General features: G+C 43.0%; 1 protein-coding gene across 5 annotated transcripts; it reads left to right on the top strand.

The window, feature by feature from the left end:
* The first annotated feature begins 1,399 nt into the window (after nucleotides 1–1,399).
* Nucleotides 1,400–15,835, top strand: LOC136325941 (dimethylaniline monooxygenase [N-oxide-forming] 2-like). Of its 5 annotated transcripts, none has more exons than XM_066261133.1 (9): nucleotides 1,402–1,535; nucleotides 1,858–2,021; nucleotides 3,428–3,616; nucleotides 6,174–6,336; nucleotides 6,923–7,065; nucleotides 8,838–9,037; nucleotides 10,851–11,206; nucleotides 13,806–13,878; nucleotides 14,864–15,518. In XM_066261133.1, the coding sequence occupies exons 2-9, from the start codon at nucleotides 1,890–1,892 to the stop codon at nucleotides 15,210–15,212; spliced, it is 1,605 nt and encodes a 534-aa protein (XP_066117230.1). In that variant the 5' UTR covers nucleotides 1,402–1,535; nucleotides 1,858–1,889; the 3' UTR covers nucleotides 15,213–15,518. The 5 variants fall into 5 exon arrangements, with proteins under 5 accessions (XP_066117232.1, XP_066117235.1, XP_066117230.1 ...); XM_066261134.1 differs by having other exon boundaries at nucleotides 1,471–1,535; nucleotides 1,861–2,021; nucleotides 14,864–15,519; XM_066261135.1 differs by lacking the exon at nucleotides 3,428–3,616 and having other exon boundaries at nucleotides 1,400–1,535; nucleotides 14,864–15,832.
* Nucleotides 15,836–15,935: the final 100 nt, after the last annotated feature.

Genomic DNA, 15,935 nt, shown 5'->3' on the forward strand with positions numbered 1-15,935 from the left:
TCCGACATTAGAGATGCACTGAACTGATGAAGTCAATAAAATTAATGAGATTCACTCAATGAACACAGAGCCCAACACCCAGTAATGAGGAAAGCATTCTAAGTAGAAGAATCACTGTATCATAGAGAAAAGATTTAAGTGGGTAAGAAAAGAAAGGATTCACAGATAAATTGTATCTTTGGCCCTTGCTAGCCAAAGTGTTTCACTGTGTTTAGAAAAGCAAGTTAATGAAAAATAAGAGAAAACTGGAAGTTAAAATAGCAAACACACTTGCCTAGGGAGATACGTCCAAAAATATATTTTATATTATTAAGACCAGTGTCAAAGAGTTTCCTGCCTATGTTTTCTTCAAGAAATGCTATCGTTTCTCATCTTACATTTAAGTCTTTAATCCATTAGAGGAGGGTTTTTACATATGGTGTAAGAAAGTGGCCTCCTTTCCTTTTTTTTTTTTTTTTTTTGCTGGTAGCTATCCAGTTTTCCTAGCACCAATTATTGAAGAGACTATCTTTTTGGCATTTTATAGTCTTGCCTCCTTTGTTGTAGATTAACTGACCATATAAGATTCATTTCACAGTCTCTTTATATAATCTTCATAATTAATGTTAGTGCTAATAACTGAAATTGTAAACAAAAATAAATTATCCCATTCTATAACAACCCAAAAAAGAAGGCAATTCACTAGAACATCTAAGAAAGACCACTAGGTTCATCCAAGCCACAGTACCCACAAGCAATCAGATCAAGATGAGATATGGGTCTGGTCAGGTTAAGCCACCTAGGAAGAGATAAGCACAGTGTGCTAGGATCCAGAAGTTGTCCAGGCTAAAAAAGTCAGGCCAGAATAAGCGTGTCATTTCTGTGAGACACAGAGGCACAATCTCTTTTATTCATCAAGGTACAGTGATATGCCAGAAACAGGATCCAACACACAAAAATAAATACTGGTTAGATGGATAACTAATCCATCAACTAAATGGAACTCACAGAGCCATTAAAAACACTGCTATGGATATAAAGGTATTAAGATACTGGGAAGTGAAAAATCCAGGTGGAAATTAGAGTGTGATTTCATTTTTGTTCGTATGTGCATGCATGTGTATTAGTATTGGGAAAGATACATCAAGTTGTCAACAGTCATTATGTTCATCTCTGTATGATGGAATTAAGGGTCATTGCAACTTCTTTTTATTTACCCATACTTGCTAACTTGTACATGAACACTGACTACATCCATTATAAAAGTGCTTTATCACTGGTACATAAAGACTATCTGAATGATACGTGTGTAAGAGTATAGATAATGTTGTTAACTGTATAGATACATCACTACTGCCCTGGACCTCAGAATATGGACTCCTTGTGTGATTTTGTAGCTAAGTCATTGGAGTTTCAGCTGGCAGTGTTGCAGTGAGAAGCTCCTCCCAATTCCCACTGCCTCTTCCAACTTTTAAAACCCTGCTCACTGCCTCTGAGCACACAGGCAACAAAGGAAACAGTCGAATCAGAGAGCCAGCGCCAAAAGACACTAACTGGTAAGGATAACCCCTAGGGTGGGGGGCAGGGAGCGACAAGGAAAAGCTCAGCTCTGAACTCTAATGCTCTCAACTCCAGCGACCTAACGGAAAAGTTGGCTCATTCACTGAAGTCACTGAATCGCTTGGCTTTGTTAAATGGACTGCTTGGAAATGTTAAACGGAGACTTTACATAAACAAGGCTTGGGGTAAAGCCTATGAGACTTTGGAATTTGACTAGTGAAGCATTTTATTCCATTCCAGCTGGTTATTAAATTACAGGAGATTAAAGTCCAATACCCGACCACACCATTAAAACTCTTATCTTGTGTCCCACTGAAGCAGTACTGACTGGTGGCCCGTGACAGGAGACCATGGCAAAGAAGGTGGCCGTGATCGGAGCAGGAGCCAGTGGCCTGATCTCTCTGAAGTGCTGTGTGGATGAGGGCCTCACGCCCACCTGCTTTGAGAGGACCAACGATATCGGAGGACTGTGGAAGTTCAAAGTATGTGAGATCTTCTTGTTTCTTGCATCGGTCCTGCTGCTAGTGCAGGGTGAGTTGTAGCTACTCCTGAGCCTATGGAGGGCTTCGCTCAGCCACTGTGATCAGACAGACTTCCTGCAGCTTGTACAGGAGCTGGAGAAACAGGCTGGCGTCTCTCCCAGGTCATTACTATCCTAACCTGGAGCACAGTCAGGCGTGTGACGATCTCTCTGTATGGCTCTGTCTTGCAGCTCATGATTTTTGTCATTCTCAAAGCAATATACTAACATTAGAGAACAATTTACAAAATGGAAGGGACAGGGTTTCTTTCCAAGATACCTCATCGATTCCAATCATTGAAAGCTTTTACTAGAGTCTGCCCTTATCACCACTTACCTTTATTTGTCTGTGACAAATACACTTTGTTTGCTTAGCTTTACTGATGACAGTCAAGTTTGCTGGGAAACTCTTTTACTATATTATTAAACATATTCTAGTCATTAAATTCATGCTATTAGCCAAACCCAAATTACTGGTAATATTAGCTCTCCTTCAGAATTTGTATAAAAATTAGAAAGAGACTTCACCAGAGAGCTGTAAAGATTTATTGTTTTTCCTTACAATCTCTTGAATAAATAGTAGCTGCCATTTTCTGGGTGTGAGACCTTGGGACAAGTTATTTACATTCCTGTGTTTCAGCCTGACTAGGCGGTGGCTCAGTGGATAGAGCGTCGGACTGGGATGCGGAAGGACCCAGGTTCGAGACTCCGAGGTTGCCAGCTTGAGCGCAGGCTCATCTGGTTTGAGCAAAAAGCTCACCAGCCTCTGGCTCAAGCAAGGGGTTACTCTCGGTCTGCTGAAGGCCCGTGGTCAAGGCACATATGAGAAAGCAGTCAATGAACAACTAAGGTGTCGCAATGCGCAACGAAAAACTGATGATTGATGCTTCTCATCTCTCTGTTCCTGTCTGTCTGTCCCTGTCTATCCCTCTCTCTGGCTCTGTAAAAAAAAAAAAAAAAAAAAAAAAACATTCCTGTGTTTCAGTATTGTCAGCTGTATAATGAACATATTAACAGAAACATGTAACTATCTTGGGACTATTTTGAAGATTAAAGGAGATAACTCATAGAAAAAAAACTTAAAATAGAGTACAATAATTGTTAGCTACAATTATGATTTATATTTTATAGACAAGCAAACAGAAACACAGAGGTTAAATGATGTGGTTACGGTCACACAGCCACCCATGGCAAAAGGCCCTCCAGAAAGCAACATGGAAAGGCCCCACCCAGATTCTACCACACAGGATGACAGAACACCTACATTGCACCCAAGAGGATCAGATCTCCCAGGCTGGTGATTTAGAAGACAAGAAGGAAACCAGGGCATATTTTTAATGCATTATCATTACTTTTATTTGCTTTTAGGAAAATGTTGAAGATGGCTTAGCCTGTGTCTATCAATCTGTCATCACCAACACCAGCAAAGAAATGTCCTGTTTCAGTGACTTTCCAATGCCTGAAGATTTTCCAAACTTTCTGCACAATTCAAAGATCCTCGAATATTTCAGGATCTTTGCCAAAAAGTTTGATCTTCTAAAATATATTCAGTTCCAGGTATTGTATTTTGGGAGGACTGTTTTCTCTACACTAGTTCAGATCACATTTAAATAGAGCAGTTACTCTATAATGAAAGAAATTGTGAATAAAACAAAGAATTCTAATCCAATCCACTGCCAAAAAATAAGAGCCTAACAGAAAACCCAAAGAGAATGTCATTACCCTGATATTATAAATTGTATACTAGAAGAGAAAAATTATCCATTAGAAGACTGGAATGATGATGATATTGATGGTGACACTGCATTTAAACTAACATTTATGACCACTGAAGAGTTCTAGCATCATTTCCCTTTAAGAAAGCATGGAAAATATCCTACTTTTATTTATTTATTTTTTAAACAAACATGTGTTGATAATTTGATTTAATTTGTTATCAATTAGGGATGGTTCTTATCTTCTCTATAAAAATAAAACTTCTTAGAAAAATGTGCTAAACAAACTCCCAGTTCTCCATTCATCTAAGAAGTCTGTAGAAATTATTTTTCCTTATTATTTTTTTCTAGTAGCACTCTCTTCCAAGATAAACATAGCCAGATTATCTTGAAATATAATTAGAACCATCTTTCCAGTGTTTCCTCAAAAACAAATAATCAACAATAAAATAAACTATCTCATATAATATGCTAAATTGTAGTCAATAACCTACCATCTGAGAACTAGTATTATGCTTAGAAAATAAAATTTTAATTACATCTCTAAATAAATAGTCTTACTGGGGCTGAGTTTTTTTTTTAACACATCTGAGTTTCTCAGAAATTTTAGTTTTGTCCCCAGTTTGTATAAAATTAACTTATAAGAGTTATTTTGGTAAAAATCTGTCTTTGTAAGTCCATTAAAATGCCCAGTTCTATCTAATGTATCCACATAGCTAACAATCTATTTAACAGGTATATCGGCCTCACACGCTATGTAATTTATATTCTCTATTCTTTTAAAGATCATGTTAGAATTACAAGGGAACTGGTTCTCTATTTTACTGGGTTACTCCGGTAACTACTTTCTGGGGGTGGAGAGGGTTAGGAAAACACATTTCCATCTATTGGACTCTGAGTTGGTATAAGCCAGATGTTAGGATACAACTCAAAATGTAAATGTCATAGGCCCTGGCTGGTTGGCTCAGCAGTAGAGTGTTGGCCCGGCATGTGGAAATCCTGGGTTCGATTCCTGGTCAGGGCACACAGGAGAAGCGCCCATCTGCTTCTCCACCCTTCCCCCTCTCCTTCCTCTCTGTCTCTCTCTTCCCCTCCCACAGCCAAGGCTCCATTGGAGCAAAGTTGGCCCAGGCGCTGAGGACAGCTCCATGGCCTCCACCTCAGGCGCTAGAATGGCTCCTGCGGAAATGGAGCGATGCCCCAGATGGGCAAAGCATCGCCCCCTGGTGGGTATGTCAGGTGGATCCCAGTCAGGCACATGCAGAAGTCTGTCTGACTGCCTCTCTGTTTCTAACTTCAGAAAAATACAAAAAAAAAAAAAAAAAAAAGTAAATGTCTCTGCTGCATTTCTAATAACCTCCCAAGTGATACTGAAGGTGCTGGTTCCCCTACCACATTTTGAATAGCAAGAAGCCAGAGCACTTCAGCTAACACACTACCATGGACTACAAATCTGAAAACACCTACTCGCAGCTCAAAATGCCCAATTATACTACTTTCATACCCTTTACACTAATATTAGATATGAATGTTAAAATTTGAACATCCACAAAGAATATCATTGTAGTGTTTTGAAAATATCTGAAACTCAAAAAGCATGCCTAAGAAACTCAAATACTTGCAAGAGAAATATGCCATTTGTCTAAAAGTATTGCTTCCTTTTGACATTGCTAATTAATCACAACATTCACAGACCTCCAGACAGTGAGCTACTTTAAAAAAATAAACAATGAACCAAAAAATTATTTCATCCAAGGGAGATCATGAGCAGTACTGCCATCATGATGTGCCAGTTTTAAAATATGAAATATGAACAAAGGCATTCACAGAGTGCTGGCAATATGCCAGGCACTACGCTAATCACTTCCCATGAAACAGCTCTAATGCAGTGTCTGCACAGAGGTGGATACATAGAAGGTTCTGGATGAATATTGATGGTGTGATCACTTGAATGATAAACTTGCCTTCTGCATCTTACCCAGAGCTTACCGTTCACTCCCGTGTCTGCTCGTCCTTACTCAGTCTGCTGAGTGGGGGCTCTCACACAAAGCCACGTGTCCTCTGTAGGGAGCTCCCTGGCAAAGAACAAGAAGGTCACACTTAGCACTCTATGACTTAACTGGCTTAAAACAGATCCTAATAGAACCTAAATGAGAGCACACATTGCACTCTACCCAACCCAACTCCCAGGGTACTGGACAAGGCCCCTGCCGTGCCACATTACCATTTTTTTTGTTTAGAAATTAAATTCAATGGGGTGACATTGATCAATAAGAGTACCAAGTAAACATTTCTATACAGTATGTACTGTTGATTACATTATATGCCAATCAAATAATTTTCCATCACCATATAATTGCCCTATTTACTCCCCTTCTCAATCTCTGTGTTCCTTTAAGACAACCGTCCTCAGAGTGAAAAAACGCCCAGACTTCTCCTCCTCTGGCCAATGGGAGGTTGTCACTGAGAGCAAAGGCAAGGAGCACAGTGCTGTCTTCGATGCAGTTTTGGTTTGCAATGGCCATCACTTCAAACCCCACCTCCCACTGGGGTCATTTCCAGGTGAGGCCTGGGGGATTCCCAGCCTTCCAGAGCAAGTGTCAAGTACTTTCCATGCACTTTGGATTGACAGCAGAATTAGCTGCTGCAACTGCACAAAATACAAAGTGGGGAAAGACTAGAAAGACTCCAAACACCACCTTCATTCCTGTTGACCTCTTTGGGTCTTCACTACACAGGGTATCCAGCTAACCTCCTCCGAAGGCAGGAAGGATTTCAGGGAATTCTTACCCACACTGGTTCTCTGTTGGAGAGGCCCTTTGTACCATGTGCCTACCTTGGCCTTTTTCCATCCTGCAAGACACCGGTGACTTTGTTCCGTCCTTGGAGCCTTTTCAGCAGCCTCATGCCCATGGACAGAGTTAGGGGGAGAGTTCTTGGAAACTTTGCTGGTCCTGTCCCATATGCTTAACCTAGTATTTCTTATATGCTTTACACTTTCAGTTTCTCAATAGGCCTGACCACTGTAACTCCCCTAAGAGGGAAAGAGGCAAAGCAAATAATTGATCTCCCAGAAGAAGCTGATAATGCAGTTTTATTAAAATTAATTTCATATAACTGACAGGCTATTCTTTTTTCTCTCCTGAAGGTATTGAGAGGTTCAAAGGCCAGTATTTTCATAGCCGTGAATACAAGAAACCAGAGGGATTTGATGGGAAGCACATCCTGGTGATTGGAATAGGAAACTCAGCTGCAGACATTGCCGTTGAGCTGAGTACTAAGGCTGCTCAGGTGCACTGCTCTCTGCTTAGCTGGTACCATGGAGGAGAGGGATGGGGACAGACACACTGGAAAATCTGAGCTGTTAATCAAGGCTCCATTACTGCATTAATTGGGTGGCTGGGTGGCTGGCTGGTTGGCTAGCTGGTGGTTGGTTGGTTGGTTGGTTGGTTGGCAGACTGGCTGGCTGGCTAGCTGGCTGGTTGGTTAGCTGGCTGGGTGCTCAGGTACTCAGGGAGGTATCATAGAAAATCTGGGTGTCAAGGAGCCAGAGTTCACCTCCCAGCTCTGCCACTATCAACTGTGTAAACTACACTGAGCTATTTCTCCTCTCAGGGCTATGGTTCTCCTACTTTGTAAATGGTAAGGTTGGACCAGATAATTTTCAGCCTAAGAGGTCTTGTTTCCACCCAAGGCCCTTAGTGAGAAGTCAGCTTGTTCATATATGAGGGGGAGGTGCCACTTAAAATTTAGTGCATATCTAAATTATATTGAAATGTAAATAATCCTCAGTTATTAAAGGATCAAAAAAAGAAAGATAGGCCCCGGCCGGTTGGCTCAGTGGTAGAGCGTCGGCCTGGCGTGTGGAAGTCCCGGGTTCAATTCCCAGCCAGGGCACACAGGAGAGGCGCCCATCTGCTTCTCCACCCCTCCCCCTCTCCTTCCTCTCTGCCTCTGTCTTCCCCTCCCGCAGCCGAGGCTCCACTGGAGCAAAAGATGGCCCGGGCGCTGGGGATGGCTCCTTGGCCTCTGCCCCAGGCGCTAGAGTGGCTCTGGTTGCGACAGAGCGACACACCAGAGGGGCAGAGCATCGCCCCCTGGTGGGCGTGCCGGGTGGATCCAGGTTGGGCGCATGTGGGAGTCTGTTTAACTGCCTCCCCGTTTCCAGCTTCAGAAAAATCCAAAAAGAAAAGAAAGACAAAATAGACAATACAACTCACAACCAAGATCACAGATATTTATTTAGGTGTACACTGTTACTTTCCAAGCATGTTTGGTTTTACCTGCTCACAAATGACACCACTGGCAACCAAGGAGCCAAACATCACAAGATGTAAATAATGCTGACGGTGATGGCTGGAATTAGTAGAAAATAAATCCCCTTCGGCTTGACAGACATAGGCAAAATGGGAAAATAGCTAGGGTTCCTCTTCCCAATACATTTCCTCCCAACAGGGCCTTGACCAAGCAGCCCTATCACTAGGCTCCTCAGCCTAGGTTCTTCAGGCTGCACGGGCCTTACTGTGCCATGTCCACAACCAGAGAAACTGTCCTGTCCTGAATCACACAGGACAGTGTGGGAGGAAGCTGATTCCCTTCTTAGTCCCACTCCAGGGAACTACAGATCTATGCGTATACGCGCTATGGTCATTGGGTTGTCATCATACATTTCCTGGAATTACAATTATTTACCCTCATAAAAAACACTTGGGCAGGTGGAAAGGTGAGAAGACGGAAGAAGCACTGAACCACAAGTGTAAACGAGGTAGATACCTGTGGATTTATGACTATTATTTGTCCAAAGATTCTTCTCGTGTTTTTGTGAAAGTTCCCAAGACTGGTGTCATTTTCCTCAGTGTACATACCACTGGATACTTCTTTTACGAGAAAGTTGCCACACAGCAGTGAAAACTAGAAGGTACTTCACTTGGAGGTCAATCATCTTGAAAATAAAGCACTGCAGGAATTTCTGGGGCCATACATGTGATATGTCACCTACGTGGTAGACTCCTCCCAAAAGGGACAATGCCCTGATATAAACTGTCTTCCTTTTTGCTTACCAGGTGTTCATCAGCACCAGGCAAGGTTCCTGGGTCATCAGTCGTATCTCTAAACATGGCTATCCCCTGGACATGGTGCTCCGCACCCGGTTTAGATCCATGCTCCAAAATGTCCTGCCACGAAGAGTTCTAATATGGATGTGGGAACGACAGATGAATCGGTGGTTCAACCATGAATATTATGGCCTTGAGCCTCAAAATAAGTAGAGTTATTTTTCTTTCTTTATGGTATACTCATTGGTAAGCAAGATAGTCAGAGGTGCCTCTCTTCACAAAGGGTGTTTGTAAACGTGGTAGTTCAACTTATAACCTACCGTTATAGATATCACAGAGGTTCTGAAGTGTGAATTCCAAATTTGCTCTGTGTGCCTTTAAAAAGGTAAATACTTAAGAAGGTTGAATAGAAATGGTATGAGCTGCTCCAAAAAGCAAAGCTAGGTCAGAGAAATAACTTTCTAAAACTCAGACTATCCAACATCAGAATGGCTGCTTTAAGTGATTGGCACCTTTTTCTCAGAGGGCTATGGTGAGAAATAGTTGTCAAATTCTCCATCTGATAACACATGCTTTGCTAACTCTATATGTCATAATGGTTCTTCCCATGGGCAGCTTTTGAGAACATATTCACTGTCTCTTTGCCAAAAAAAAAAAAAAAAAGTTCTGCTCATCTCTGTTATACATAATCCATCTTATAAACACAAGCAAACATGATATACATTTATTTTTCTTTAGTTGATAAAAGGCTCCTTCCCTTAAAAAAAAGAAAGAAAGAAAAGCTTTGGAATCTTTTAACAAATGCCATGTACTGCTACAGTATGATATCTGATACATGTGGCATGTATTGACTTCTATCTTTGAAAAATGGTTCTTAACCCTGGCTAGTTGGCTCAACGGATAAACTGTTGGCCCAGTGTGCAGAAATCTGGATTCGATCCCCAATCAGGGCACACATGAAAAGCAACCATCTGCTTCTCTCTCTACCTCACTGCCTGCTACCCCTTCTCTCTCTCTTCCCCTCCCATAGCCAGTGGCTTGGTTCCTTTGAGCATCAGCCCCAGGCACTGAGGATAACTCAGTTGATTCAAGTATCAGCCCCAGATGGGGTTGCAGGTGGATCACAGTAGGAGTACATGTTGGAGTCTATCTCTAGAAAAGGAATGAGGGAGAAAGGAAGACAGGGAAGGGAAGGGAAGGGAAGGGAAGGGAAGGGAAGGGAAGGGAAGGGAAGGGAAGGGAAGGGAAGAAAAAGGAAAGGAAGGGAAGGGAAGGGAAGGGAAGAAAAAAGAAGGGAAGGGAAGGGAAGGGAAGAAAAAGGGAGGGAAGGGAAGAAAAAGGAAGGGAAGGGAAGAAAAAGGGAGGGAAGAAAAAGGAAGGGAAGAAAAAGGAAGGGAAGAAAAAGGAAGGGAAGGGAAGGGAAGAAAGAAATATGGCATTTAAGCCTACAAGAAAGAGAATTAAGAACTATAAGCAGACTTGGCTTCCTCGCCCATGCTGTCACATAGAGACCTCATGGAGAGTTGGGATTAACAAATATCCCCAAATGTAATTCTACACATTAATTTTCACACTGATTCCTTGCTAATTTTTAAAACTAATGGGAATTTAACACATTTTCCCTTTCTTACTGAGAGATCAGATTGAGATTCAATGGGACAGCAAGAAAATTAAAGGTAGATAACAGAAAAGAATGCTAGAAGCATCAATGAGCTAAGTGCCTCTGGATACTCAGGGATTAACCCTTGGCACTGGCATTCTAAGTGCTTGATGAGGCTTCCCTTTTTGAAATATCTTTTACCCCCATCACCTACATGCTTCTCCTTTGTTAAAGACAAGAGAGTTGTAACATAAAATTCAAAGTGAGATAGTAAACTGGCTGCAAGCCAACTAATTCCATTAGAAAGGTGTATGGATATTTAAGAAAACTCTTATTTTCAGAGCTAAACTCATAAAATATGGAGAAGGCACAAGAATCCTCATTAACTGCTCCTTCTAAGTGTTTTCTTCTGTGTGTCTCAGATACCTTATAAAAATACCTGCAGTAAATGATGACCTTCCAAGCCGTATACTCTATGGGGCCATCAAGGTGAAATCAAGAGTGGTAGAGCTCACGGAAACTTCCGCCATCTTTGAGGATGGGACAGTGGAAGAGGACATTGATGTCATTGTCTTTGCAACAGGATATACATACTCTTTCCCATTCCTTGAAGATTCACTTGTTAAAGTTGAAGATAACATGGTCTCTCTGTATAAGTACATGTTCCCTTCCCACCTGGAGAAGTCAACCCTTGCCTGCATTGGTCTCATCCAGCCTCAAGGTTCCATTTTCCCAACTGCTGAAATGCAAGCTCGCTGGGCAACAAGAGTTTTCAAAGGTAAGTGAGTAGGCAAGCACATGGCTGTTTGGCACTTGGTGGAGATTGCTTGATAATGAGTTTAGACAAGAAAGTTGCCAAGCTTGGCTGCTGTCATGAGATTTACACCCTAAAAATTTAGTAAAGAAGTCACAAAATAACAAATTTAAAGATACAGTAATAATAAATGTCTGCAATCATTCCATTAAAATATTAGAAAGTTCTATGAATTTTGATTGGCATAAAGTTAAATGCATGTGATCCTTTATTTCAATCAAGAATAGACTACTAAGCACAGAATATCTATGATTCCTCCATCTACCTATATGATGTTTATAATTTCCTCACGATAAGTGCAAATCAAGAAACGCAGGGCCTACTCAACAATTTACTCCAAATTAACTCTCAATACCTAAGTAGTTGGACCTAACAGATCCCTACAATATTCCAAAATTATTGAAAGGTTTCTACTTTAGCATCACCATGGCACTTTGCACTCCACAGAAGGCTATTATCCCTGGGGCCCAGGGTCGATTCAACTCCAAATAAAACACTGAAAACTGAGCCCTGTGCTAACCGGGTGGGACAGAGAGAAATTTAAACAGATCATTTCAGCATAATGAGACAGACACTCTAACACAGGAATGCATATGAAGAATCACATGCTGTTTGACACTTTTACAACACAATGTACAAGGTACAGAGGGTGAGAGGTTGTTCCTACTGAAGAAGGAGCCAGGACACAGGATCCACACAAGACATGCTAACAAGCTTGAAGGTCAACTGTAGATCAGATCCTTCCAATCTGGCTACCCATAAAAGTCACCAGGTGGACACTCAGGGACACTGATAAAGTCTGGCCTGAAGTCCTAGAATCTCCCTGTCAGAAAGCACTTCAGCCAGAGGACCCAGTAAAAGGTTATAGCAAGGAACAGACACTGACAGATTGACGTTTCTGGTACATTACTTCAGAGTTCGTGGGGAAGTTAGATTGGAAAAAAGAAAAAATGGCCTGACCAGGCGGTGGTGCAGTGGATAGAGCATCGGACTGGGATGAGGAAGGACCCAGGTTCGAGACACTGAGCTCGCCAGCTTGAGCGTGGGCTCATCTGGCTTGAGGGAAAAAAAAAAGCTCACCAGTTTGGACCCAAGGTCGCTGGCTCAAGCAAGGGGTTACTCGGTCTACTAAAGGCCCGCGGTCAAGGCACATATGAGAAACAAATCAATGAACAACTAAGGTGTCGCAACGAAAAACTGATGATTGATGCTTCTCATCTCTCTCTGTTCCTGTCTGTCTGTCCCTATCTATCCCCACCCCTCTCTGTCAAAAATTAAAAAAAGAGCCCTGGCCGGTTGGCTCAGCGGTAGAGTGTCGGCCTAGCGTGCGGAGGACCCGGGTTCGATTCCCGGCCAGGGCACACAGGAGAAGCGCCCATTTGCTTCTCCACCCCTCCGCCGCGCTTTCCTCTCTGTCTCTCTCGTCCCCTCCCGCAGCCAAGGCTCCATTGGAGCAAAGATGGCCCGGGCGCTGGGGATGGCTCTGTGGCCTCTGCCCCAGGCGCTAGAGTGGCTCTGGTCGCAACATGGCGACGCCCAGGATGGGCAGAGCATTGCCCCCTGGTGGGCAGAGCATCGCCCATGGTGGGCGTGCCGGGTGGATCCCGGTCGGGCGCATGCGGGAGTCTGTCTGACTGTCTCTCCCTGTTTCCAGCTTCAGAAAAATGAAAAAAAAAAAGAAGAGAAAGAATGGCGTCTCAGGCGGGTGAGAAGGCAACTGCTATAGACTACAGTAAACGAGATGCAACATGAGCCAGGCAGACAAAGTGGAGGACAGGGGGTGGATGTGAGAAATCGTCAGGCCAAAGCCAGCAGGGCATAATGACTGGCTCAATATGGGAAGATTGGAGAGAAATCAAGATGCTGACCTGCTGATCTCTGGCCATGAAAACTGGATGCACAGCAATGCCATGGAGAGACAGGGGCTATGCGAGGGGGATGTACGTCTGAGCAGGAGGGCTTCAGTGAGGAACTCGGTAGGACCCATTGGACCTGAGATGTAAAATGAGCAGCCACACACAGGGGAAATGACCCTTTCAATACTGAAGCCTGAGGGACACTGCGCAGGTGGAAGCAGCGCTCACACTGACAGCTAATGCACCCATCTCCCCTCTCCAGTCCCACGGCCCACCCTTCCCTAATTCAGGCCCCTCGCTCACCAGGTTTATGGCAGCAGCCTCTTCACTGGTCTTGCTGCCTCTAAACTCACCTCCCTGGAGCCCATTTTCCAAAGTCTAGCCTCAAGAAAGACCTTGCCAAAGGCAAATCTGATCCTGTCAGCCCCTGCAGACAACCCTCTGCAGATTCCCAGCACCTCAGAGCAGAGCTCATCTTCTGTCCCCAGTGTCAGTCCTCCCCTTCCCCGCCTCAGAGTGCATGCTGGAGCCTGGGCTCCCAGTGCAGCTCACAGGGAGCTCAACGGGCACGCTGCCCCCTGGAGCTCAACAGCAGCAACCTGAGGGTCCTACATGGGAACACCAGAGCCTAACTGCAGGAGGCCACCACCAGGTCAAGTGATGACGCTGAATCAAACCCACTATTCAAACCAGCCTTTGTTTTCTAGGTTTGTGTACCTTGCCCTCAGAGAGCACTATGATGGAAGACATTATCAAGAGGAACAAAAGAAGAATTGACCTGTAAGAAACTTGTTTTATTTTCATCTTTACCTGGAATGGTGTTTCTCAAGGTACAATGCTCTACACACCTGTAAGAACTACCTAGCTGCTTGCAGAAATGCAGATTCCAAGGCCACACGCAGCCCAGACCAACTGAATCAGAGTCTCTGCATGAGACTGCCATTTGTATTTACTGTGCTCTTCCTAGGTGACTCTCACACATAGTAGTTTTACAACCAACTACTTAAAGATGGGGATTTCACCAAATCAGAACATTCTCCCCTGACTGAATTTCATTTCAGATTTGCAGGGTTCCCACGCTAAAATCCTTATCTTCTCAGGCACCCACACTGTTTGGCTGGAGAGGGAATGGGACGGAAGCAATGGTGGGGACAGTGGCCTGAGTCTCTGGAATGTTAGCCAGGGGATTTCCTAGCCAAGTCAACTAGAAAGAGGTTAGGTGACATGAAGGCTTGAGGATTTCCACTTGTGACTGAAGTGAAATGAGGTTCAGTTGTGATCACGTCCCTGGGAAGAGCTGACTCGGAGCCTTACATGAAGGACACCACATGAAGGGTGTATCTCATGTTCAAATTCTCATTCAACTCACATTGTAGAGCACCATATGCCAACCAGAGTGCCAGGGACTTTAATAAGTTGACAAGCATATATTAACTGTCTCCTCTGTGCAAGACGCTGGGCCAGGCTTTCACCTTCACTCTCTCATGAGTCTTGGCAGCAATCCTGAATAGTCGGTACTCTGCTTAGTAAATTCCAAATAATGATCATGGCTGTATATACTGTCACACTTCTAGAACTCCCATGTATTCATGACTATTTATTTTACAGCCTACAGTCAATCTGAGACACAGGCCTCCCCATGGCATAAGCCAACACTTTCCACAGGAGGTTCACTAAAAACTCATTTGTTTGTTCGCTCATTCCTTCATCCTTCGATAAGTATTGAACATTATGTGATTCTTCCCTTCTTACTTTCTTCATTAAGGTATGGAAATAACCTGAGCCAGATTTTTCAGACCCATTACATCAACTATTTGGACGAGCTCGCTGCAGAGATAGGTGCGAAGCCAGACCTCCTCTCTCTCCTCTTCAGAGATCCTAAACTGGCTGTGAAAGTCTACTTTGGACCCTGCAGCTCTTACCAGTATCGCCTGGAGGGGCCTGGGAAATGGGAAGGAGCCAGGAGTGCCATCCTCTCCCAGGAACAGAGGCTGCTGAAGCCTTTAAAGACGCGGGCTCTAGCACCAACATTCAATTTCCCAGTCTCCTTCCTCTTGCAAATCCTGGGGCTGCTTGCTGTTGCTTTGGCCTTTTTCCAACTTCAATGGTACTGATCTATCAGCTTTTGGCTTTATTACCAGGCAGTACCTCTTTAATAAAAAATAAAAAAGACAAAACAAAAAAATATTAAATCTATATTCTAAAGTTTAGATCTGAGGAAGAGTTTGTGGAGAATCAGCAGCATTAGGTCTATGCATGAAACCACATAGTGTCATGAAATATCTCTGCCATTTCACTCCTCATTCAAATTCACCAGACTCTCTATAAAGGACAATAAAATAACACGGGCTAAATAGTGTTGCCAGTCCTGGTATAAGCACCTGTATTTGGAAAATAGCAGAATTACCCAGAATGAAGAGTAGGCCCCATGGTTTAAAATCACTGGAAAATTTAAGTAATGGGTAAATATTTATACCAGTCTTCCTATCCAGACTCTATTTAGTGACAAAGTTCTCAGACATTAGGTCACACTCCATTTACATAGTTGGGAACTACTCAAAAATACTGGAGAAAAAAATGAAAATAGACTTTAAAACCATTGCAATACTCAGACACGTTTAGGGCATTTCTAATATTTTTAGTATTTCTTATATTTCCTATATTTTTCTTGTACATTGAAAGAAACACTGCTGTAAAAATAAACATTCCGTGACAGCTGTACACCATATATATAGTACTTATCACAGACCAGACTTTGTGCTTTGTGCACATTATATGCATTATTTCATTTGATTCTCACAACAATTTCAGGACATGGGTGCAGCCATTATATGCAC

The sequence above is a fragment of the Saccopteryx bilineata genome, chromosome 2 (assembly GCF_036850765.1).
Source record: "Saccopteryx bilineata isolate mSacBil1 chromosome 2, mSacBil1_pri_phased_curated, whole genome shotgun sequence".
Lineage (NCBI taxonomy): Eukaryota > Metazoa > Chordata > Mammalia > Chiroptera > Emballonuridae > Saccopteryx > Saccopteryx bilineata.